Raw genomic sequence first — 27,350 nt, forward strand, 5'->3', positions numbered from 1 at the left:
CATATAGCAGACCTTTTGAGACAAAGTTCTGACTTTCTACCACTGTAGGTGACCTTTCACTAAGTCTCTGTGGTGCAATCGGTTAGCGCGTTCGGCTGTTAACTGAAAGGTTGGTGGATGAAGCCCACCCAGGGACAAACTAGGCATTTTGCTGCCTTGCAACTGCTAAACCGTGCACTGGGCATATATCCTGGGCCACATTCTGTCCAGCGTTACCAGATGAAATCAGGATTTAGCAGAAGATTGTCACGGGTAGGGAAGGTATTACTGTAAACAGTGTCTAGCTCTTGAAAGTACTTCTCATCAGCCTAGCTGGCTCAGTCGGTAGAGCATGAGACTCTCAATCTCAGGGTTGTGGGTTAGAGCCCCATGTTGGGTGTTTCTGTTACTTTTCTCTCTCTCTCTCAGCAAACTTACATTATGCTTTGTATAGCAGACTTTGAGACAGAGTTCTGCGTTTCGACCACTGTAGGTGACCTTTCACTAAGTTTCTGTGGCGCAATCGGTTAGCGTGTTCGGCTGTTAACTGAAAGCTTGGTGGTTGAAGCCCAGCCAGGGACGAATTAGGCATTTTGCTGCCTTGCAACTGCTAACACGTGCACTGGACATAGATCCTGGGCCACATTCTGTCCAGCGTTACAAGATGAAATCAGGATTTAGCAGAACATTGTCACGGGTAGGGAAGGTATTACTGTAAACGGTGTTTATATCTTAAAAGAGCTTCTCATCAGCCCGGCTAGCTCAGTTGGTAGAGCCTGAGACTCTTAATCTCAGGGTCGTGGGTTCGAGCCCCACGTTGGGCGTTCCTGTTACTTTTCTCTCTCTCTCCCAGCAAACTTACAAAAGGGTTCATATAGCAGACCTTTTGGGACAAGGTTACACGTTTCTACCACTGTAGGTGACGTTTCACTAAGTCTCTGTGGCGCAATCGGTTAGCGCGTTCGGCAGTTAATTGAAAGGTTGGTGGTTCAAGCCCACCCAGGGACGAAATAAGCATTTTGCTGCCTTGCAACTGCTAACACGTGCACTGGACATAGATCCTGGGCCACATTCTGTCCAGCGTTACAAGATGAAATCAGGATTTAGCAGAAGATTGTCATGAGTAGGGAAGGTATTACTGTAAATGGTGTTTAGCTCTTGAAAAGGCTTCTCGTCAGTTTGGCTAGCTCAGTCGGTAGGGCATGAGACTCTTAATCTCATGGTCGTGGGTTAGAGCCCCACGTTGGGCGTTACTGCTACCTCTCTGTCTCTCTTTCTCAGCAAACTTACATTAGGCTTCATATAGCAGACCTTTTGAGACAAAGTTCTGACTTTCTACCACTGTAGGTGACCTTTCATTAAGTCTCTGTGGTGCAATCGGTTAGCGCGTTTGGCTGTTAACTGAAAGGTTGGTGGATGAAGCCCACCCAGGGATGAACTAGGCATTTTGCTGCCTTGCAACTGCTAAACCGTGCACTGGGCATATATCCTGGGCCACATTCTGTCCAGCGTTACCAGATGAAATCAGGATTTAGCAGAAGATTGTCACGGGTAGGGAAGTTATTACTGTAAACAGTGTCTAGCTCTTGAAAGTACTTCTCATCAGCCTAGCTGGCTCAGTCGGTAGAGCATGAGAATCTCAGGGTTGTGGGTTAGAGCCCCATGTTGGGTGTTTCTGTTACTTTTCTCTCTCTCTCTCAGCAAACTTACATTATGCTTTGTATAGTAGACTTTGAGACAGAGTTCTGCGTTTCGACCACTGTAGGTGACCTTTCACTAAGTTTCTGTGGCGCGAACATGCAAACGGCTTCTCTCCAGTGTGAATCCTCATGTGGATGTAAAGGTCTCGTTTTTTACCTAAACTCTTTCCTCACTGTTCGCAGGTGTAAGGTTTCTCCCTAGTGTGAACTCTCATGTGAGCAATCAGGTGCTGCTTTTTACTGAAACTCTTTTTACACTGTTTACAGCTGAAAGACTTCTCTCCAGTATGAGTTCTCATGTGTTCTGCAAGGTTTCCAGCATGATAAAAGCTTTTTCCACACTTTTGGCATGTGTACGGCCTCTCTCCAGTGTGAATTCTCATGTGGGTTTTAAAGTTTTGTATTTGACTAAAACTCTTTCCACACTGTTCGCAGGTGTAAGGTTTCTTCCCTGTGTGAACCCTCATGTGAACATCAAGGTTTGGCCTTTGACAGAAACTCTTTCCGCACTGATTACAGCTGAAAGGCTTCTCTCCAATGTGAATTCTCATGTGTGCTGCAAAGTTTCCAGCATGATAAAAGCTTTTTCCACACTCTTGGCATGTGAACTTCCCCTCTCCAGTGTGAATTCTCATGTGGGCTTTAAAGCTTTGTTTTTGACCAAAACTCTTTTCACACTGTTCGCAGATGTAAGGTTGCTCCCTAGTGTGAACTCTCATGCGAACATCAAGCTTTGACTTCTGACTGAAACTCTTTCTACACTGTTTACAGCTGAAATTACACCCAGATTTGGATTTCCGAGGTCTTCCGTGTGATGAAGTCTTTTTAGTCAGTGTGGGTTTTTCATCAGTCATTATTTCTTGGGGTTTCTCAAACTGCTGTTTCTCATCTATATCATTATGTCCATGAGTCTTTTCTTTCAGCACCATCAGATCTAAAAAAAAAAAAAAAAAGAGTTAACTTAGTATGAAGGCTCAAACCGATAAGCAAGAAATGGATGTTTCACCCACAAATGAAAATGACCTTACCATTTACTCTCCGTCATGTAGTTTTAGAAATTTCCTTTATTGTGGAACACAGTAAGCCAGTAGGTTTGTTTCTTTTTTTAATATCTTCTTTTGTGTTCAACAGGATTAAGAAACTCATAAAGGTTTAAAACCACACAAAGAAGAGTAAATGGTGAGGCTATTTTCATTTCTACATCAACTATTCCTTTAAAAGGTTTCTACAATTACCCATTTTTTACAAGATGTAAAAAAAGTCTTTGGTGTTCCCAGAATGTGTCTGAGGTTTCAGCTCAAAATCAGATCATATATCTTGTAGAATATTTAATTTAGGGGTCAGAGGAAAACCAAGCTCTTTTTGTGCCTGTGGCTTTAAATGGAAATACATGTTTAAAGTTACTGAAGTTTGTCCTGCGCGCTTGCATTTTTTTTGAAGTTACATCTTTGGTTTGGTGCGTTAATCTTATCGTTGCTATTATTCAAAAGAAGGTAATGATTCGCACTCAATTGCTTCGTACTGTTTTTATTTTTACTTTTTTTTTACATTGTACTATTGTATACTATTGTATTAACAATGATGAAAGATTACCAACACAATATATACTAGGCCTCACAAAAATTATTTTAACCAAGAATTATTTTCTATTTGAGAAAGACTTTTATCTGCAAGTCCAAGCTACTGCCATGGGCACCTCATTGGCACCAAGTTATACAAACTTATTTATGGGCAAATTCGAACACGACTACATTTACAATGATAATCCATTTCATTCAAACATCAAAGTTTGGATACGATATATAGACGATTGTTTCATGATATGGTCGGGCACAGAACAAGAATTAGATTCATTCACGACATTTATAAATTCAAAAATTCCTTCTATTAAATTCACAATAGAAAAAAGTATAGACTCGATACATTTTTTGGATGTAAAAGTGAGTAAAGTAAATGAGATACTACAAACAACAATATATCGAAAACCAACGGATAAAAACAGTTTTATCTATGGACAGTTACCATCCGGTTCATATAAAAACAGAGCTTACCAGTGAGTCAGTTCCATAGAATGAAACGTAATTGTAGTACTGCAGAAGAGTTTGATAAACAGAAAAACATATTATTTCAAAGATTTCGCTCGAGAGGAAATCCACAAAAGTGGTTAAATGATGCGTTAGGTAAGGTAAATAAATTGCATCGACAAGGTATTTTAAAAACAGTAACACCGACTAAGAAATCAAAAGAGTTTTCAGTAAATTGCACCTTAACATACAACGAACACCGTAATTTTATTAAATCAACGATCCATAAACATTGGCATATATTATCCTCTGACCGTAAAGTCAGATGGATGAACAGAGAAGTAGAAGGTTTCCGGAACTATATCATTAATATTGTTCAAGATTTTTAAAATTATTATTTTTTATTACTTTTATAATTTATTATGATTACAAAGTTGGGTGACGGCGTGGCGCAGTAAGAAGGGCTCTCAACTCGAGGCAAAAAGGTCACTGGTTCGAGCCTCGGCTGGGTCAGTTGGAATTTCTTTATGGAGTTTGCATGTTCATGCTCACATGCATTTTAGGTGAATTAGGTAAGCTAAATTTTCTGTTGTTGTAAATGAGAACAGGTTGCAGCTGGAAGGGCATCCGCTGTGTAAAACATATGCTGGATGAATTGGCGGTTCATTCCGCTGTGGTGACCCCAAATTAATAATGGAGCTTAGCCAAAAAGAAAATTAATGAATGATTATAAAGTTTTATAACTATTCAAGATTTTTTAAATCAAACTTTGATGCATCACTCACTTTTGTTTATATCTCAGACAGTTCTACCTATTAAAGTTAAATATCAATGACAACAGAACATGGGTTACTCTACAATTATATTTTTTATTCTGGCAAGAATAATAGCAAAAGAAACTTTTAATTATTTTGCCCACTCAACAATTGACACATTATTGTCTGGCTAGTTTCTGTCCTCTACTTATGAGCTGAAAAGGCAATAATGGTCCAACAATCCTGTCCATCATCACCAATAAAGCCTAGAAATTGGGCATCAGTATACTGTAAGCCGACAGGTTCATATATTCTTTTCCAGTTATCAAAGACTTAATTTGTTACTTCATTTTTGTTACATTGTTTTATCTTCAAAAATATACATCAGTGTAAAACCTACAAATGGTGGAAAAACATATTCTGTAATATTAAAACCACCTGGGTCTCCACTTTTGCCATGGCCTCTTTTTTGTTGTAACAAACTTTACAACAAAAACCAGTACAAAAACCAGGTTTTTCCAAACTTTTTAACAAAACACTTCCTTTCCACAGCTGTTACTATTTCTATCCAAGAATTATTGGCCAGGTTATCTCAATGGTGATCACGCATGGTCGGATCGTTAAGATGTCTGTACAGTCGTACTGTTTCAGACAAAATCCCTTCAAAGTGACTCATATTCAACTCAAATCAAACATGGCGCCGCATGAACTCTTCACCCAAAATCATGTCGCGCGCTTCCAAAGTGAACCTCCGCAAACATGGCAATGACGTCACATATACCGCAAGCACTGAGCTATTGCATGCTGGTCTTATTTGTAGTTTTAATACCGCAAATTACATTAAGACTAGTGAAATAAAGAACTACACCACCAAGCAACAACAAAAAATTATTTAAATGAGCATTAGGAGTAGCGTTACATGTACATCGGAAAATAAGACCTGTGCAAACATCTTTAAGACCTAGAACAGCAAATTTAAGGCTTTTTAAGGCCTAAAATTTTGATGTTTATATTTTAGACCTTTTAAGACCCCACGGAAACCCTGTGTAAGCCAGATGGCACAGCAGAGTGCAGGTTTCATCCACTTATTTCTGCGCTTTTTGGATATGCACATAAAAACGGTTGATGGAAACTCTATAATGCGCATATTATTGGAAAATGTGTGTGAATGGACAAAACAGCAGGCTAAGCACATTGTAAAACATCTAAAGTGTTGATTTGGTCATTTTAAACCGCCTCAACCATTTCAGTATTGTTATTATATTAATATTTTAATGACCTCCAAAATTGTCAAGAGTGTCTGCACTCCGTGTCTCGCGACTTCAAACACCAGTGCGCATTCACTGCATGTCAGGATTGCCTTCTGAGGCGCAAGTCATTTATTAAATAAAGATAATATATTCCTGCAGCTGCTCCCACCGATGCATAATCTGTTTTTATGTTGGCTTGAGAAAGCCAACATACTGTAATGCTACTTAAACTTATTCTTATTATTATTATTCCGGCTTCTGACCAACAAAAAGCAATCGCTTCTCCTCCCAGGGCTTAGATGCTACAAGCCCCAAATTTGGTCAAAAGCTGTCTATTACTCATGAGATGGTTGCTGTATGTCCTCATGCCGATAAGATTTGTAGTTTTTGAATAAAATTTTTTTTTTATAAAAAAATTGTATCGAGTATTTGGGGCATAAAAAAAGTATACAATCCTCAAATTTGGCCAAGAGATGTGTTTGAAATTACAGATAATTATCATATTTATTTGGTGTAATTATAAATAACAGTTTTCCTATAAATATTTTTTTTTATATTAAATTTGTAAAATTCAAACAAAAAGCGTGTCAAAGTGTCCACGAGATGGCGCCAGAGCCCTTTTGGAATTGAATTTACAGCCCCTTTAAGAGGCACTTTCCCTTTAAGAGGCGGAGATATCCGGGCTGACTGTTTTGGCTCTACAGACAGAAATTTCGGGCTCATTTCAGATGTGCTTGTTACAACATTTGAAGCTGTTTACATTAAAATTTCTCAGCGAAAGTACACAAATACAAGTGATACAACACTATTTAGTGTTCCTTTAAGAGGCAGAGAGATCCGTGGTCAAAATCGAGGTAAGATTGAACTTAATTCTGGTCATCAGTCATTCATATTATGCTCGCGGTGAATTCCATAAAGCGTAATAAAACTGATCTGGATGCAGAATCATCCGCGTCGGAATCGACCCGCATGCATTTCTGTCTGCTACCCTGTGAGTTTTAAAATGCATGCCTCTGATGTTGGCAGAAACATAACTTTACTTCAGATATTTCTTTTAAAACAGAATATTCTGTGCCGTGAAAAGCCTTCTCCTCTACTTGTGATAATGAAAATGAAAGCCATGCGAACATTCACGTATATTATACAATAAACATATTTAATATAAAATCATTTTAACTTTATTTTTAATCTGTATTTTAACCCTCTAAAAACAGCTATGTCCTTGCCACAAAACTAATAATCCATCTTCAAAACCTACAATTTCTTTCCATTCGGTCCGGTCGGACCTGAACGTCTTTATACCGTTGTAATCACGTGTAAATTCTAACAAAGACAATGTTTGCACTTTTTAAATCACATTTTATTTATTGTGCAAAAATAAAACATCCAAACAGCATCATAACCAATAAAAACACACAGCAAAAAAAAAAAAAAACAGTATCCAAACAGTATTATAATGTTTTAAAGCAAAAATGTTAAGAACAATTATTTACAAACAGTGAAAATAAAGTGTGTGTATATACATATATATACATACAGTTGAAGTCAGAATTATTAGCCCCCCTGAATTATTAGCTCCCCTGTTTATTTTTTCCCCAATTTCTGTTTAATGGAGGGAAGATTGTTTCAGCACATTTCTAAGCATAATAGTTTTAAAAAACTATATCTAATTACTGATTTATTTTATCTTTGCCATGATGACATTAAATAATGTTTGACTTGATATTTTTCAAGACACTTCTATACAGCTTTAAGTGACATTTAAAGGCTTAACTAGGTTAATAAGGTGAACTAGGCAGGTTAGGGTAATTAGGCAAGTTATTGTATAACGATGGTTTGTTCTGTAGATTATCAAAAAAAATTGCTTAAAGGGATAATAATTGTGTCCCAAAAATGTTTTTTAAATAATTAATAACTGCTTTTATTCTAGCCGAAATAAAACAAATAAGACTTTCTCAAGAAGAAAAAATATTATCAGATATACAGTGAAAATTTCCTTGCTCTGTTAAACATCATTTGGGAAATATTTAAAAAAGGGGAAAAAAAAATCAAATGGGGGTTAATAATTCTGACTTCAACTGTATATATATATATATATATATATATATATATATATATATATATATATATATATATATATATATATATATATACACATTTATGGTTAGGGTTATAAGGATTATTTTTTGTTGGCAAAAACAAAAGTTTACTTCAGATATTTCTTTCAAAACAGAATATTCTGTACCGCAAAAAAGCCTTCTTCTCACTTGTGATAATGACAATGAAAGCCAAGCTTTTGGCCTATGCTGTACCAAAAAAAATAATAATAAAATCACCCAGGTGATGACAATTAAATATTACGATTATAACATTGTGTTAGTGGCCAGTGGGGTGGAACAACGTCATTGGTCTGAATTAACCACGTGATGAAGACGGCCTAATATTGTATTTAATGCGATTTTCTTCCTGTAAACTGTATATATAACTATATAACTATAACTATATATATAATGCTGCAAATTACTGTAAATTGACTGTACTCTATATTAACTGCAAAACTGATAAGACTGGTTAAATAAAAGACAAATTAACTAAATGTATGTGCTATTGTTTCATTATTATTTTAATTTAATATTTTTCTTCATATGATATTTATTATAATGTAATTTTGTTCAGATTATAATATATACTATAAATACTAACTATACTATAGTGATCTGCATTAAACAACCTGAACAAATCAGTCCTCTCTCTCTCTCCATTTGATCAAAAATGTAAATGAGGCCTTCCGATTAACAGTCCAGTGGACCCTAGCAACAGCCTAGAAACCACTCAGAACACCCTAGCAACTACCTAGGAATGCCTTAGCAACATCTTAGCAACCGCCTAGCAACCACTTCTCAACCGCTGTGCTTCCTGCTAACTGCCTTTGAGTCCCCGGCGCAGTCACGTTGGCTTTCTCAAGCCAACATCAAAGTTTGTCTACGAACTTTAGGTTCTAGTTTAAACTATTTTTCTACTTTAAAATGTTAGGCTGTGATTGAATAGATTATTATATGAAATATTAAAAATACTAGATTTTTGATTTAATGCAATAATTCTGTTGTATTTTTATTAATTGTAATTGTAAATAGATATTGTTCAGTTGCTTCAATATTTCCAGACATTTGTTGTTTTGTTTTTTTATCATTAAGGATTTATCACTGTTTCGTATTGAGTTGAGGGAATAAATATTATCGTCATAGACAATAAATTTCTTCACATACAATTATAGTACTCTAAGTAATTTTCTCACAACAAACTTTATTTTTGTGTACTTTTTCATGAGGTCCTACAAGTCAAGTTGTAAACAATGCATGGAAAAATGGTGAAAAATAATAATTGGGGTAATAATTATTTTTTACGTAGAAAATAACATCAAATAAAATAAATGCTTTACATTCTTATTGGGAAGATTTTTTATTTCTAGAGCAAAAAAACTGGAATATCTTCAGTCTTTGGTACACTGTATTAGTGTTGGCAGAGACCCACTTTTAATTAAAAAAAAATTAGTTTTGATTTCACCTAATAGAGCTCATATTGTAAATTCTATGCAAATTTAATTGATATTTTGATTTCCAAAAAACATGTTTGTAATCATTACATAACTTGTAAATAATTGATAAACTGTTATTGTGTTACTGTTATTGTCTTAGGTAGCACTCTTAGATAGATAATACAGAAATACGTACAGTAGACCTATACAGCACTTAAATATGTTACAAATAATAACTGCGCTATATATTATAGGCTGCCTTTTATTTTACTTTTTTAGTTTAAATTTTTTCTTTTATTTTGCCAGAAAACATTGCTAGAAAATTGTCCCAGAATGGTACAATAATAGATAAAATAAGAGCAAGCTGCAAATATCATAAAATAATGCTCTTTTGACACTTATTTTGATCAAATCAAACACTGAAATAATTATTTGTTAGTGTAATATTTTACACCACATTGATTTATGCCATAAAACTTGGTAATTTTCAGGAATCGCTTTAATAATCAATAATCTTACTGGCGTTTCTGATGTTGCTACTTGCTAGAAAGTGCTGGTCTGAGTGTGCAGTTGGGTCTCCGTACCTGCCGCTTCACCCAACCCAACAGCAGGGGGCACTGTCTGGTCTGGACGCGCAGGTCTGTGCGCGCAGGTCTGAGCGTGCAGTTGGGTCTACGGGCCTGCAGCTTCCCCTTACTCCAAGAGCCTCCAATCTGGGAGTGAGTGCAGGCTATAAATCACTTTTATAAAACCTTTTCATTGACTGTTTCATGCTAGAGAAACTTCTTCCCATTCCCAACTAAATGTAAGATTCTTAGTCTCAAAAATAAAATAATAAGATAAAAAACTAAATAACATTAATCCATGCACAGCACTATTCATTTACAAAATCCAATTCATAAATTCAAAAACAATTTGTGAATTAACAAAAATTGGATTTGTGAATTTAAGAATTGTGTGCTATTTCATAAAAATTCCAGAGACCTAAAGATAGGGATGCACCGATATGGATTTTTTGGCCAATACAGATAACCGATAATTATTCAGACTTGGAGGCCGATAGCTGATATGCATAGGCCGATATGTATCGGCCGATATTTATAAATATTTCAAAATGATATATTTTTATACAGCAAACTTCATAAAAGATTGAACTGCTATATGAACTAAATAGTCTATACTCCAAGCAAAAAAGCTTTAACTTCAAAATTGCAAGGTGGCTATAGACCTATATTTACGATTTCAAATAAATCAGCATGCAAAAAATACATTACTTTCTTTTCTTCATAGCAAATTAACATGCAACTTGACTGTTGCATAAAATTAATAAGGTTAAATAACAAAATAGGATTTAATCAACAAGCAAGTTAAATATATTTAAATAAGATGAAAATGAAAGCACTAAGGACTGAAACCAGCTCAAATGTTCTTGAACAAAACGGGTTACAGTGATGTACACATGTACAAATATGTCATGTCCGAAAAAGCCTTTTTTAGAGGTGTTTTGACAGTTCAGAGCCACCGTACAAGCGAACAGCTATATGCAGCATGTTGACTTTCATGAACATTAATGAGCGTCAAAATCTGAGGATCTGTTTGGCAAAAGATTTGACTGTTTATCACTGCTAGGCATGGGCCGGTAAAGAAATTCTGATGGTATGATAACCTTGGATAAAAATATCACGGTGTTGTAATCACTGCTCTAAAATAAGTTATATTTAAATGTCTGGGTTAAAAAAAAAACTTTTTCCATTTGAACACAATATATTTTACTTTAAGAAACATTAAAAATATTTTGGAGCTGTAAACATGTCAGGCTGAATAATTTAAATTAATCATTGACTTCTGCTGTCTTCATTTGTTTCAGAAACACAGATTTCTTTACAATTTAAAACAGTATCTTTAGACATCTTTTCTGTTGGAGATACTGTTGTCCTAAAAAAAAAAAAAAAAATCATACATATACCCAGGGCCGGATTAACCAATGGACCTTATGGGCACAGGCCCAGGGGCCCGTGCGCACTAGGGGCCCCTGCGAGGGGGGAGAAAAAAAGACAATTTCGAAGTGTCTTTTTTGGCTAATTGCAAATAGCGCATGTAGTTGGAATAAGCTATTCAGGATTTATGCCCATCGATGCCTGATTGATAGAGACAACATGAGTAAAGAGCTGTCATTCATTACAGCTGCAGTGGTGCACCTTGTAAGGCGCACACTATTATCTTTTGACGCGATTAATCATGAACTCGGTTCGAATCCACCATCAGCTGAACTCGTGCTACTTTTTTTCTCCCCATTACATATCAGATTTGAAATATATTTATTTTTAACAGGAAGGAAACATTTTTTAAAAATAATGCAAATGTGATATAAAGTCACAAGTGTCTCGTGGGTATTTAATAATGTTTAGCCTTATTATAGGTGCCTGCCTCTCTGCAAAAACTATATTGCTCAGACAACTGTATTTCCTCTGAGCAAAAAAATCGCGATCACATATTAATATTATTATTATATTTAAACTGCCTTTTTTTCGTTAACTAAACAGAATGCTGTAATTGGTCAAGCGCGGAAACGTCAGTTTTGTAATAACCCATACTAAACTGAGCGGACTTTAGTGTAAAGTTATATCTGTCATAAATGAGTGGACAAGTGGATTTAGCAAACGCGAGAGAAAGAAGAGAGGAGGCATCTTTATTGAGGCATTTTCCATACACACCATCTTTAAACAGACCCATGATCAGGAGAATGAGGGTACAGAAGAAGACGTTATGGTAACTTTAAATAATGAGAAGCTAGCATTAACCAGGCGGAGGAGGCTAACGGCAGCGCAGCGCGGACTGGATTCATCGTGTGAGAGACAGACAGAAAAGGAGAGAGAGAGGGAGATAGAGAGAGAGAGAGGCCCAGAAGAGGAGAGAGACGGGAGAGAAGAGGTATAGTGTGTGTGATTTCGGATACTTTTAGGTTTATAATGAAGTCTTCATCACGAGAAGAGTAGAGAAAATACAGGGAGAGGAGGAGAGAGAGAGTAAATCAGTGTTTGTATTATGAAAGACTCAGATTCATAGAACTGGATTGGAGAAGCATTGTGCGTTATATGCCATGGCAATAATAAGCTTTATAAGTTTGTAAAAGCAATACAATAAAATACCCTTAAAAAAAAAGAAAAAAATATATTTATATATAATAATAATATATATATATATATATATATATATATATATATATATATATATATATATATATATATATATATAGTTTTTTTTATTTTTTATTTTTTAGTTTTATTAATATTTTATTCAATGCTTTGAAAAATAAGTTAAATCTTTGTAGACTATAAACACATATGTACTATATATCATTTATTTAAATATGTGGGCAACAAATTATAGATTCATTTTATTTAAAAATTATTATATCATTCTTATTTTTTAAATTCAATTATAGGGCTGCGGCCAGGTAGGGGGCCTTACAAGACAATGTGCCCAGGGGCCCCTGAGTTCTTAATCCGGGCCTGGTGTGTACTGTTCTCCAAATGCGTCCTGTGTATACTTTAACAGTTAAACTCTCCCTCATTAACTTCACAGGCACAGAATGTCCTTTATCACACTTTAATAAGGGCGGAGTAAAACTATAAACAGGAAGAAAATAAACAATATCAATTTACATTCACAATGTGGACATAACAAAGATGTTTCTGGCAAATATCTCACATATCTTGTAATCTGGCTCTTTTCTGCTTATAAACTAACATGAACACAAAATATCAGGCAATAAAAGTGATCAGCAGACAGTGATGCTGGTTCTGATATAGTCCAGTGACAATCACATGTTGAACAAACTCAAATAAAGCAAATGACAAAAAACTCCTAAACTAATCCTTTATAACTGAAGTATTATGAACAATAAACAGAACACAAACCCACCAAGCTTCCAAAGGGCGAGGAGGACTGCAGATTGGTCTGGATTCACTGCTCTCCAACTTAGCAATGTTTGGAGATGATGAAGAGGCATTTGACAGAAGATGAAGATCTCCATCATATTTCAAGTCATTTAACACTGAATTCTGCTTTATTATTGTGCTGCGCTTTTGTCAATTGATCATTGAATGAATCCTTCAGTCTTTATATCTGTCTGTTTCTGTGTTTCCATTCTGTTTTCTGTTTCCACATCTGATCTAAAAGCTCTGTGTGTCATTCAGAAGCTGATTTGACAGCTCCACACACACTCATATTGTTTTACTGCAGTTATTAATGCACTGAGACCATCAGCCAATCACAATCCAGCATTCAGCACACACTCCACATGTCTTATTGTGTGTGCGTGTGTGTGTGTGTGTGTGTGTGTGTTTTAAGCTGATGTTTGTGTACTGACTGAATGTTAATCTGTGTGTGTTTACAGTCTGTATCATGGAGGAGAGACGAGGATTACAGCAGGACCACGCAAATGTAGGACTACACATACACACACACACACACACACACACACACACACACACGCTCCCTTCTGTCTCTCTCTCTCACACGCACACGCACACGCTCACACACAATCAGACATACACACTCACTTTCACACACACATGCTCACGTGCACACACACACTCTCTCACACACACACACGCACGCACACACATGCACACACACACATACTCTCTCTTACACACACACACACGCAAACACACTTTCTCCGTCTTTCTCACATGCATACACACACGCACGCATGCCTGCACACACTCTCTCACTTACACACACACACGCACACTCTCTCCCTCTCTCAATCACACACACACACACACACTCTCTCTCATACGCACACACAAACACCCACACACATACACGCAAGCATGCACACACACACACACTCATACACACACACTCACATAAACACTCACACACATACACACACACACACATGCATGCATGCACGCACGCACACACACACACACACACACACACACAAGGCCACTCACACAAACATACTCACACACACACAGACACGCGCACACACACACACAAACATACTCACACACACACACAAACATACTCACACACACACAGACACGCGCACACACACACACACGCGCACACACACAAACATATTCTCTCACACACACGCACACATACACATGCACTCACACACACACACACAGCTGTGGTTATAAATGTGTGTGTTCTTGTGTTCAGATGTCTGTTTCCTCACTCTGGATCCAAACACAGCAAACTCTCAACTCATTCTGTCTGAGGAGAACAGAGAAGTGAAGCGTGTGTTAGAGATTCAGCCGTATCCTGATCATCCAGACAGATTTGATGATTATCCTCAGGTGTTGTGCAGAGAGAGTGTGTGTGAACGCTGTTACTGGGAGATTGACTGGAGTGGAGATCATGTGTGTATATCAGTGTCATATAAGAGCATCAGGAGGAAGGGAGGAGATGTTGAGTGTGTGTTTGGATCTGATGCTCAGTCCTGGAGTTTGTTCTGCTCTTCCTCCAGATTCTCATTCATACACAATAACACACGCACTGATCTCCCAGTGAAGCCGCTCAGCAGGAGAATAGGAGTGTTTGTGGATCACAGTGCAGGAACTCTGATCTTCTACAACATCTATAGAGACACAATGAGCCTCATCCACTCAGTCCAGACCACATTCACTGAGCCGCTCTGCCCTGGGTTTACTGTTTATTCTGGATCATCAGTGAAACTGAGCTGAAGACTGACGAGAGATTTACCCAGATTCTTCTGCAGGAGCAGTCAGCAGTGTGTGTGTGTGTGTGTGTGTGTGCGTGTGTGTGTGAGACAGTAAGCATGTATGTGTGTCTATGAGAGAAAGCATGACTGTGTGTGTATGAGAGAGCATGAACAAGAGTAAGTGTGTGTGAGTGAGTGTGTACAAGTGTGTGTGTGTGTGTGTGAAAAGATCATCAATGGTTGCTGCTTTTATTGTGAAACATTATGGGCTCCTTACGATTATTTGGATGCTGTGTTGTTTTAATAGTATTAGTCATTCCAAATAAAATGAATCAAATGTGTGTGAGAAAGCATGTTTGTGTTTATGAGAGAGCATGTGTGTGTGAGTGAGAGAATATACAAGTGTGTGCGTGTGTGTGTATAAGACTGTGTGAGAGAGAGCATGTACATGTTTGTGTGTGTGTGAGAAAGAGCATGTGTCTCTAAGAGAGATAGAGAGAGCATGCACATGTGTTTGTGAAAGAGTTTCAAAAACACATTTAATTGTGGATTGCATAGAGAGGAGAAAATTGAAACAAAATACACACCAAATTGTTATTTTAAAAAGAAAACAAATCGTATCATTCATTATGATGTAAACAGCAACAACTACCATAATATTAAAACTATACCTCGTTTTATCTTGTCATATTTATTCTTCTTGTCCTTCTTCTTGTTCTTTCTATGTTTCTTGCTCTTGTTTTTCTTGGTTTTGCCTTTTTTGATTTTCTTCTCTGAGTCTCTTCTGAACTGGAACTCGAAGAGGTGTCATCACAGGATTTGTCTGTCACTGATGACTCTACATCAGTTGATGTGTTCTCATCACTAGTTAGGTCAACAGCACTGGATTTTTCACGTCCAACTGATGTACCAGGAATCAGATCATCTGAATGTAAAATCAACACAAATGCAATATCCAAATTTCAATTGAGTTTTTAAGCAATATACTATTTGAAACAGTGCTCAAAATACACTTTAAGAATAAAAAAACAATATATATAAATAAATACACAGTGTCTGTATTAACTTATACATTATACAAAAATATGTTAGGTGTTAGGCTGTTACTTTGCTGTTGCGTTGAAAGCTCCACTACTTGCTGGCGAAGTTCACTGTTCAAGGCTTCCAGCTCATTAACTTTATTTTGTAATACTTCTGCCTTGTTCTGCCACATCAGTATTTCTTGCTTTATTGGTTTCGTTGTATTCACTGAAAGTAAAACAGAGTGACAGTTATAATTCACCTTTTGTATACAGTGTTAACATTTATGTAATTATACTGTATAAAGATAGCCATGTAAAAAGGTAACAGATAGGCTTACCTTCACTCCCCACACTTTCTAGATTGTGTTTTTTACGGGTGTTGTATTGTGACATCTATAAAAATAAAAAATAAAAATATTTTAGAAGGTGGCAAAACATTTAAGGCCACTGGCCAGTTAGTTAAACAGTGTTGTGCTAAAATGTGCTTTGCCCTGAAAACTTGTCAGACCAAGCAGTTATTTACTTTTTGATTTTATATTTAAGCAAAGTTTTAAGGGAACTGGATATATTAATAATTCTATATATCTACTAGGGATGTAACGGTATTGTAAATACCGTCATACCGCAATATTAATTTTTTTCGATATTACCGAAGTCGCATGACTCGGTAAAACTATAGGTCTTTTGAGAAAATTTGCTTAGGCGAATGAAGCGAACGGGAGGTAGCAAAAACTACAATACCCATCAGCCCATGCTTGACCATCATCCCTTGCGGTCTGTTGTCGCTACAGATCCAGTAATGCGGAAATGGAGTGTGCTGCTAGAAGCGGGGATGAAAAGAGCTGGAAAACTCTAAGGCCCCGTTTACACTAATGCGTTTTAGTTTGAAAACGCATAAGTTTTGCTACGGTTACGCCAACCGTCCACACTACGCCGAAGTTCTCGAGCGCCGAAAACGGAGCGTTTCGAAATGTGTGGATAATGTCTCAGTGTGGATAATGGAAAACGGAGAATTCTGAAAACGGAGGCGGGGCTGCAGACGTTCGCCTCTCTGATTGGGGCTTTTCCTGAATATTAAGTAGCCTAACACGCACAGTTCAGTCCTGCATAATCTCCGTGTAAGTTCAGACTTCGCAAGTTTGATCAAGGCTGCTGTCTCTTCTTCTCAGTTTGATATGGAAAAGCAGATTATACCGAGGACACGGGTAAATCTTCAAAGGGAACAGTGTACTTTATAACTTCATTCACATCACCCTGGCGTCGTTGTTTCACTTTCTCAACAATAAAATGTAAACATGATTTAAGGAACTGCCTATTTTCATTTTAATATTAGCAACTTAGACAGCAGACATGTTGAGGCGTCGTGCTGCATAAGATGAGCGTCATTTTCACTGTGTGGATATTTATAACAAAACGGAGCCGATAACAACTGCCTCCTTTCAATTTCAGTGAAAATACGAAACACACCCTCTCTTTTGCTGAATATCAGTTTTAATAATCGATAATGGCCATTTTAAAAGTATAACATACAATAAGTTTATACATTATAGGAAATAAAGGCAAACGATCAGTCAATATACAGAATGTACGTGGTTACATTAATCATTAACTTATCTTTGCGCTCAGCCAAAACACGTTACCTGAGAACAAGTAATAGATTCCAATGACCAAAGTCAGGGAATATGTCGTTAGATAAAGACAACAAGATAAATGAAATATCCCGTTTAATAAATACAGTGAGATTAGATCCAGCGGGAGATGCTTGATGAGAAGTCCGACTAGCAGAGCTCTCATCTGGGTAGATGGGCTGAGTGTGATTAAATGTTGAATGTGATGAGTTTTCAACAATACTAAATTGAAACTTTATTGTTTTTACATGGTTTAATAATTTTTTGTTATTAAAATTGAAGTTCCTGTTTCAAAGCTTACAGATAGATGGCTAATTTGTATGTCATTGACACTTTTGGCACTTTTTTGGAGTATTTTCATAAGTTTTGTTTTTTCCTGTAAATGATTCAATAAATACCGTACCGTGACATTCATACCGAGGTATTACCGTACCGTGAAATTGTGATACCGTTACATCCCTAATATCTACACATACGCGTGCGCGCACACACACACACACACACACACACACACACACACACACACACACACACACACACACAGTCTTAAAATGGATTATTAAGCATGTAATATACACCCAGTCTAAATATACATTATTAAAGCATTCAAAACAACTTGAAGTTTACACGTTTTCATGACAGATGGAGATTTTTTTTTTTGCCTCTATCACTGTCTGGACATGAAAACAAAAATATTTATGCTTTTTAAAATCTAGTTTACGACTACCATATAAGCTAAGCTGAAATAGATCTAACCATGTTGATGCGAGCTGATCACTTTTCATTAGGCCTACTTGAAACAGTAACACAGTCAAATCACAAGAAACATTAGGTCAAAAACTTCATTCGTACCTTTTCTTCCACGGTTGTTCCGCTTGGATCTTCACGGAGTACAAATTAGCTTTTCTGCCGTTAAGGAAGTTTATTTAGGCGGCAATCCTTTTTAAGCGCCTTTTAAGTAGTTCTCCTGTAGAGGGCGCTTCGCGAGTCTCTATTGTCTTATGGCAGAGATTAAAAACACTGTCATATTTTATGAAAACGAATTGTATTACCTCTAGCCATCTCATTTACAAATTAAAATAGTCCTGCTAACGTTTAAAAAAATATTAAATAAGGTTTATTTTGAGTCATCGATAATGACTAAGTGATGACAGCGCTTAGAAATGTAACAGGTACCATGTGACATTGACATCATACCCTGAACAGTCGGGACTGTAAAAACTGTTATAAATATAATAAAAGAAATAAACTTTACTATGATTTATAATTAGATTGATATTATGAAAGCAAACCGCACAGAAAAAAAAATTAAAAGTAAAACCTATCCCTTAAAACATCTGGACGTCAAGTCCCGCCCATTTCCGGATTTGTCTTTTCCAAGCCAACAGACCTGCAAGAATGCGAACCGCCAATAAACACCAGGAAGAAGAAGAAGAAGAGGAAGAGGAGGCGGAGGATGTCCGGGTATGTGTTTGTTCTGTCTTCTCTGTGTTCAGTGTTTATACTGCTTCAGGTAAAATCCCCCTAGTAAAATGTAACTCCGCAGGTGCTTTGATAACCCTGCAGCTGTTTGACTCTTCTCTGCTCTGTTTAGAGTGTTTGTGACGGATGTTTTTCACTGAACTCATGATCTGCCGCTCCTTCAGAAACGAAAGTGAAAGTGTTATAGAAGTGAAGTTGGTTTTATATTCGCACATTCACATTCGCACTATCCCCTTAATAATATCATTTCAGAAAAGTATTCATTGCAAATTCTAAATAGAGAAATCATAATAGCAGCAAATGACTATCAAAGTACAACATTGTTCACAGTCAAATAAACAGTGTTAATGTTGTTTTCAAGTCATAGTTGCATGCTAATTCCGATCAAATATTCAAAGTAACATGGTAAACAATATATAGACTGCTAAATGAACGAAAGTGTGAATATAAAACCAACTTTACCTCTATGAAAGTGATTAGTTGTTGTGTCGCCATTTTAAACAGACAGAATCCACCATTTACAACGCAGAACAGCTTTAAATCTGTAATGTCTTGATAAAACCTGTAAGCTTTATGTGAATGTGTGTATGATGTTATTATAATCAAACGGACGACGCTGTGATTCTTCATTAGTTTACTCGTGATGAGCTTCTAGATTTGAGTGTCTCAGCTGCTGATCTTTTCCTGCATTCAGCTGAATTATGAAGGCTGATCAATGACTGGAGATCTGTGATTGTTCATCAGTTTCTTCTAGAGTTTCTACTGGAGATCAAACTCTTCAGATCCATCATGGAGGACACACACACACCTAGAGAGCAGGATTTGTCTACAGGATGCAGGTATTAGACCTTCACTTGACATTTCATATGATTATTTTCTACAGGATATTATATTAACTCTCTGTTAGTTGTGTTTTTAATCTGTCTGAATATTTAACACACACAGCCAGTAAGTTTGTGTACAATAATTATGAAAAGTATCATGAAGTGCTGTTAAAAAAGTGTTTTAATGATGAAATGTTGAATAAATCTGGTGTGTTGACTCTAGTGTGTGCAGCGCTGAACTTTAATCTTCTCTGTTTTAGTTCAGTTCATCAGAAGAGAGCAGAAGCAGAGCCCAGCTGTGTGTCTATGAAGAGTGACGCGTCTATGGATCCACCAATGAAATTTAAGAGTGAAAACACAGAACCTGCTGTCAGGTAGATCATCTCTTTAATATCTGCAAGTGATGAGTATTTTCATAATAAATGAATCAGGTAATTAGTGTTGTGGATCTGTTGGGTTTCAGATGTTAGATGTTGTATCTGAGCTCTGCAGGATAGTGCTTGAAGATCTCCGCTTTACACTTCAGGCCACAATAGATTCTATGCACGAACTCTGCTGACGTATTTCCGGTAGAAAATAAGCCTGTTTCTTTGCTTCCGCATAACGTGTTCTAAAGTGAAATCTTACAGCGGCGAAACCTAAACACGTTCGGAGCATGGCAAACAAGGGAGATTTACACATAAATTAGTGAGGATCCTGTGCCAGTGGTTGCCCAGCATCTGGAACATCATTATTGTTCAGTTCCACAACGAACGGCAGATGATTAATGCACCGGATCAGGCTGACAAGTCTCCGTGAGGAGGTGGAGAGACTGCTTCCCTGCTGCTTTTGGTGTTATACAGCTCTAAAGGTACGATTAAAAATGATGTATCTGAATTTAAACCAGATGAAAGAAGTGACAAGTTGTAATTGTATGTTATATTAAATAATAATACGTTTTTAACCATACACAGCAAATTTTAGATAGTAGATTTAACTACCTTAGAGTCAAAATTAACACTCCCTCATAGTTTATATGGGAACCACTATAAGTGTTAAAAATAACACTTTTAAAAGTGTTAACATTGTCAACACCAAGAGAGTGTTAATTAACAAACTCTTATTGTGTAAAATATCTGTTAAATTTCCGAAAAAATACCAGTAGCTGTGGTTGCCAGTAATCTGCTGTTTTTAACATTCATAAATTCAGTTTACAGAATATTTCTGTTAAAAGCACATTCAACAGTCTGTATTTTTTAATCAAACTCACCCTGCAAATTTTAGATTTGGTAGATTTAACTACCTTAGAGTTAAAATTAACACTCCCTCAGTGTTTATATGGGAACCACTATAAGTGTTAAAATAACATTTTTGAAAGTGTTAAAATTTTTAACACCCAGAGTGTTAATTAGCAAACTCTTATTGTGTAAAATATCTGTTAAATGTATGTCAAAATACTGGCAGCAGTGGTTGCCAGTAATCTGCTGTTTTCAACATTTTACATTCGTAAATTCAGTTTCCAGAATATTTCTGTTAAAAATACATCCCATAGTCTGTATTTTTCATTCGAACACACGTAAGCCTTAAAGGGCCATGTAACCCCCTCGTTTCAGCAGGGTGTTTTCACACCTCCACTTTGGAAAAAGTCAGAAAAGTGGGGGTGTCCAGCTCTGTTTAGGGGGGAGTGTCGGAGGAACTAAAGTGGGAGGGTGTGGGAGTGTCTATTTGGGCACGCGCGAGTTTCAGTCAAAATACACACACAGGAGAAAGAGATGGTGTTTAACCTACATGGACATCTGTAGTGGAATTATTTGCCAAATTATTAACTGGTGGACTTTAACTGCAGTTTGGCTCTTTCATTCAGGGAATTCATTCATGTCCCTCGCGACAAACGCGATATTTGATTCGAGGATCTGCTCTAAGCCTGTATTTTTCATGCAATGTTTGATACCGCACGGCGAATGACAGAAAAAAAACTCCGCATTTCCCGGAAACTTAGACGCACACGGCAGGTAACGTCAGAAAGCCGCGTGTGTTATTCCGGTCACAAAATGCGGTGCTAACATGTTTGCCCTCAGTGCAATAGTTAACTTAATTCGATACGAACAAACTGAATAAACAAAGAGCACTGGTCGCTCACTTACCAAATCTGTAGAGACAGGACAATCACCAGCAACTAGAGCCGCGTCTGAAGAGAAGACTACATCCGGAATCCGGATCTCAGCGTTTGCAGATGAGAACAGCTCTCAGGTAAACAATAATCCCCCTTAGACACGTAAGTTATTGTTGTCGCGCGTCGCGTACACTGTTAATCCACACGTGAGTCTGAGCTCTCACAGAGAGAAAATGAAAACGAAACTTAACTGCAGCAAAATTTAAAAGCAACACTTCACGCTTGTTTTGCCAACACAACGTGGCGTCTCTGTGGTGTAAAGACGGTGACACTAATGAATATTAATGAAGTTGCACAATAGAGCGCGCTGATTGGTTTGAACCAAGGCTTACTCATGCATTAATGCATCACACTGTAAGACGTAATAAGGCACACTCTGGCACAGACGCCCAGTCTGCACGCTGGAATACAACGCTATTATGTCATGACCGTGACGCAGCTTCAAAAATTCGTTTCAAACAGGAAGTACGAATTTGCTTGAAATAACGCAAAAACAACCAATTTACACTTTTTAGTGAAATATAGGTGTCCTAATAGTGTTTTTAGCAGTGTGGGACACATATACGACTGTCAATAGCTCAAAAAATGTGTTTTGGTGTTTCGTGACCCTTTAAATTCCACAGCAAAATCTTCACTAGTGTCCTCACTACAGAGGGCTGAACACTCAGACAGTGATGAAGTTAATGAGACAATTAAGTGTCTAATTAAAGGAGGATTGAGAATTATTGATGAACAACTGTTAACAAGCAGAATCACTGAAGGATAGAAAAACACCAATTACAGCCAAAACCAAAGATGAAATCAACTGAGAAAAAAAAACTCTAAATAAAATAATAATTAATAAAAATAAAACAAATTACACAATAAAAAAATGTTATTTTTCAACATCTTTTAAAAAAAAAACTCATCACATTAAACAACTTATCATGGAGCTTCACCTATTACTGACCTTTGACTTGATTTCTGTCATGTGAACAAAAGCTCTTAATAAAATTTCTGTTCATTTAAAGTCACCATGATGGAGGACAGAGTCTGCTTTAGTCAGGCTCTTCAACTTTTTGCTATAAATTTCTTTTACTTTGGCTGCTATAGTTAGTGTTAATCACACTATTTATACATATAACATGGAAAGCTGAAAGAAAATTAAAGTGTCAGTCTGAAGAGATTATTAATGATAACATAGTCATCCTTTCCTGCTTGTTTTCTAATTCAGTATCATATTAGTTATGTGTGAGAAATAAATAATTTACATAAATGAAACCACTGAAGCTCCAATAATATAAAATAAAACCACTATTTATAATGATAATGTTTGATCTATGGCAAAACTCAAAAACACACAGACATCAATAATTAGTCTTTGAATCTCAATGATGGTGACAAACAAAAAAATAAAAATCAAGTAATAAAAACACTCTACTGAAATATCACCTCCCAAAAACAACACTAAATACAGGAAAAGAAAGAGATTGTAAGAACATAAAGCTGCATAATTTATTCATGCTGCAATGCATGCTGGGAGCTTTGTACTATGCTGGCACCCAGCATGCATTGCGGCATGAACTATGCAGCTTTTTTTTTTTAGCAACCACAGTTGAGGTTCATATCCTGATTCTTGATGACTGTGTGTCATAATGCATAAGCTGAAGCTTGAATTTTTAGTGCATGACAGTCTAATTATTAATTGCATCCTAATTGTTTGTTGAATTTTCTATGAGTGCAGCAGACTGCCAGTAGTATTGTCCCATTCAGTTATAATACAACTATATTTGCATATTTTTATGAATCAACTTATTAAACACCTGAAATTATGTCTATAACAATAAAGCATTAACAGTATAGTTTCTCTTGACCTTTTTTGCTATAGCTGATGAGTTTTAGAAACACAGCTATAACAGTCAGAGAACCATTAAGCTATAAGCATAAAGCTTCAAGAGCTCAAATAAGCAGCCTCTGGTCTCTATGATGGTGAGGTCAAATGAAATATTTTTAATAAAACAAATCTAAACCTCTGTTCATTGTCAAATATTCTTACAGAAATGAAGTCAAACTGTAATCAGTGAAGCTGCTTATACTATTATTTAATGGAGTTGTTTAATCCTCTGTTTTAATTCAGTTGGTTTGCTGTGAGGCTGTGTCTGTAGTTTTATTTCTTCCTTCAATTTCTTATTCCTTCAGTGATTGTGCTTGTTAACAGCAGGTGTTCAACAGCAGGTGTCTGAATTCACTTATTTGTGGTCATTCGCTCTGTCTAGTGGACTAAACTAATTGACCAATTTAAGGGCCAGGTGAATGAGGGTGTGGTGAGATTTCAGACACTCTGATTAGTTTCTCAAATACAAGGGTTTTCTACAAAGGTAGATACATGTTACTCTGTGTGACAAGGAGGCAAATCAGCTTCTAACGCCGAGAGGGTTATTTTACCTTAATCTAACTCTAGAATTTTAACACTTTACTCTGAATTACCACAACACTAGAAATTTAACACCAATGAATTTGCTGTGTACTATAGTAAATTGTATTATACTGTATATATTGTAGTACTTTAAAGGACTAAGTCGAAAAGAACATGAATGAATGAATATTGTTGTATTTACAACTTTCTGTTAATGAATGCAGCAACATTTTGTAGTATTAACTATCATGAACTTTAAAAAATTCCAGTATAGTATATATATATATATATATATATATATATATATATATATATATATATATATATATATATATATATATATATATATATATATAWATATATATATATATATATATGTGTGTGTGTGTGTGTGTGTGTGTGTGTGTGTGTGTGTGTGTGTGTGTGTATGTAAACACAGACTAAACATTTTAGTGTGATGTATTATGGAAATAACAAAGTGAAAAAAATGTGTTAAGCACAAGTGTTTATATGCAAAAGCTAATACATTTCTTTCTTTTTTATACATCTACTTGCATTAAATCTGATTAGGTACACAACTTGCATCCTACAACATCCAGAGTAAGCGCAACTGTGAGGGAGACATCGTCCATGGCATGGCTGAGGGTCCACACTGAGCATCTCATCCGCAGCATGAAGCAACACAAGCTGGACAGTCATCATCTTTTTCTATTACACCAAGCACCAACCAGATTTATACAATGGCCTGCCTTCTGCGCATTAGTAAAAGCTTGAGCTAAATAATAAAGTGTTCACACACTGTACATAATTTATATGTTGTTGTCTGCACTGCAGGAATGTAAAGTTGTCTATATAATAAACATTAATTTTCAGCATATTCATTTAAACATATATTACAGAACAATTTGAGTGAACAATTGCTCTAACTAATGTAAATATAAATCATTTTAGATACTTGCACTGCAGGTGTAAATAAGCAGGGTATTATGTGCATAGAGAAATATGCAATGCTTACCTCCATCAAATGTACTGCCTCTGTCTTTTGACAAAAATCAGGCAGGCAACTACCGTCAGACCCCAAGTGATGCTCAAGCACTGGTTGTATTTAATTACATTTAATCTTAGCCTTTTTAAAAACGAATGTTTTTAATAAAAGATTACAAGAATAATGCAAAATGCATTTGTTTCAAGTCACAAAAATGTAATGAATGGGATACTAACTCCAACTCATTTTGAACAAGGAAAACCCTTAAAATATGTAAATATAAGTAACTAGACACTTGCACTGCAGTATAAATATATACAGTTTGACACAATTTTAAACATTTCCCTTACAGCGATGTGTTAAAATACAACATTAAACAATTGTTAAATAAGATGTTGTTTGAGTGTTTTGTTCAAATTTGTAATCATTTTGACAGGTAAAAATAAAAAAAGAAAGAAATGGTCAGCTTCCTCTGAAACATTTTAATGTCTTTGTAGATGAGCTGGATCTTCATGTCATCCTGAGAATAAAAAACCTCCCACTCAAATGCAGCTTCTCTGACTCCATCATCGCCCTGAAACACGTCATGCTGATCTCCTGTCACTCCTCCTTACAGGAAACCTGGAAACTATAACCTATAACGTTAGCTAATAACTCATACATAGTTCATACTAATAGATATTAAGGACACAATGTACATATATGTAAATAGATAAAGATGGATAGAAATGACACGGATAATTAAAATATGACATAAAAATCAATATGAAGTGTGAGAAACAGACACGGCTAGCGTTTAAGTTCTATTCATATAAATAGCATGATGATACTCACCCTCAAAATGATGAATGTAGCTCGAGGTAGCTTGGGTGGGGTTAGGGATCCACAATAAGATCATACTGTATGACTACTAATGAGCAGTTCATATGTTCACATTACACAGATAATAAGCCGGTAGTTAATAGTATGAATTGTGAGCTAAACTAAAGTGTTCCTGATCTCCTGCCATAAAGGGCTTTTCCTGCACACTTTCCCCTGCTGTTTCTGTGCTGTACTGATCAGCCATTCCTCTGATCTGAGTCTGTTTTCACTGAAGCGCAGTCATCATCATGTTGCGTTGGCCTCATAGATGCTGCTGATCAACACAATTGGTTTCTAGAATTGATATTTCTCGAGTTCTCCTGCTCATTCAGTCATGATAGATGATGGTAAATGAACTTGTCTTGCTGTCCTCAAAGTCTGGACTGGAGCTCTGCAGACAAACCCCAGATGAGTGACCTTCTGAAGACTAAGTGATGAGGAGGAGGATAAGGGGAGCTGCTGGAGGCGGGAATAACAGTCAGCTGACACAGTGCAGTTTATACTGCTGCTTATATAGTCATGTGATGATGATTGACACGCCTGAATGATTAAGCTCCTCTCACACCTACACTGTGGACTTCATTCCGCGATTTGATGATTAGTTTAAGCTCTAATCTGCTCTAATAATGCTGCATTTCTGTTGGGCTTTCTCTACTAGAAATGAGCCTTGATCCTGAACTCTGAGAGCAAACACTTGTATGATCTAGAGTTATTATGTAAATCAAAAACTGTATTCAGTCAGAAAGTGAGCTTACAGAAGCAGAGCAAACACAGTCATGGTGAAGATTCAGATAGCAGAGATGGAGACGCTTATTATTTCTTATTGATAGTAAAACATCTAACAAGTATAAGATCACAACAACCTTCAGATCTACAGACAGCAGAATACAAGATTCAGAGGAACATGAGAACAGAAAATTATACAGTAAAAGAAACAACATTACCACATTACACACTACAGCAGCTGAACAGGTAATTTAGGAGCTTTTGTCATCAAGTGATCAGCTTGTGGTGTTTAAAGTGATCAGTTTATGGTGTTTAAAGTGATCAGTGTGTGGTGTTTAAAGTGATGAGT

General features: G+C 36.4%; 1 protein-coding gene, 3 long non-coding RNA genes and 2 other non-coding genes across 10 annotated transcripts in view; 5 read left to right on the plus strand and 1 right to left on the minus strand.

Annotated features, from left to right (window-relative positions):
- Positions 1-306: 306 nt before the first annotated feature.
- Positions 307-379, plus strand: trnae-cuc (transfer RNA glutamic acid (anticodon CUC)). The gene has a single exon. It is a non-coding gene; the product is annotated as a tRNA-Glu (tRNA).
- A 351-nt stretch (positions 380-730) lies between these two features.
- trnak-cuu (transfer RNA lysine (anticodon CUU)) lies at positions 731-803 on the plus strand. Its single transcript has one exon. It is a non-coding gene; the product is annotated as a tRNA-Lys (tRNA).
- Positions 804-11,854: 11,051 nt separating this feature from the next.
- LOC141381782 (uncharacterized) lies at positions 11,855-15,942 on the plus strand. The gene is made up of 3 exons (XR_012402437.1): positions 11,855-12,174; positions 13,643-13,689; positions 14,425-15,942. It is a non-coding gene; the product is annotated as an uncharacterized lncRNA (long non-coding RNA).
- On the minus strand, positions 12,838-19,173 carry LOC141381756 (uncharacterized). The gene is made up of 5 exons (XR_012402409.1): positions 18,429-19,173; positions 16,287-16,341; positions 16,034-16,174; positions 15,598-15,851; positions 12,838-14,478 (listed from the first exon to the last, which is right to left on the minus strand). It is a non-coding gene; the product is annotated as an uncharacterized lncRNA (long non-coding RNA).
- Positions 18,946-27,350, plus strand: part of si:dkey-72l17.5 — a 49,953-nt gene continuing 41,548 nt past the window's right edge. For 4 of the 5 annotated variants that reach the window (XR_012401418.1, XR_012401417.1, XM_073945500.1 and 1 more), the window contains exons 1-3: positions 18,946-19,040; positions 19,803-19,897; positions 20,143-20,256. Coding sequence is in view for 3 of the 5 variants with exons in the window: in XM_073945500.1 (XP_073801601.1) it covers positions 18,975-19,040; positions 19,803-19,897; positions 20,143-20,256 (275 nt within the window). In the remaining 2 variants the exon portion in view is untranslated. The remainder of the gene's footprint in view (positions 19,041-19,802; positions 19,898-20,142; positions 20,257-27,350) is intronic. The other variant, NM_001423543.1, reaches the window with a different exon arrangement.
- Positions 20,346-25,961, plus strand: LOC103910502 (uncharacterized). Its single transcript, XR_660887.4, has 2 exons — positions 20,346-20,732; positions 25,000-25,961. It is a non-coding gene; the product is annotated as an uncharacterized lncRNA (long non-coding RNA).

The sequence above is a fragment of the Danio rerio genome, chromosome 4, assembly GCF_049306965.1.
Source record: "Danio rerio strain Tuebingen ecotype United States chromosome 4, GRCz12tu, whole genome shotgun sequence".
In the NCBI taxonomy this organism is placed as follows: Eukaryota; Metazoa; Chordata; class Actinopteri; order Cypriniformes; family Danionidae; genus Danio; species Danio rerio.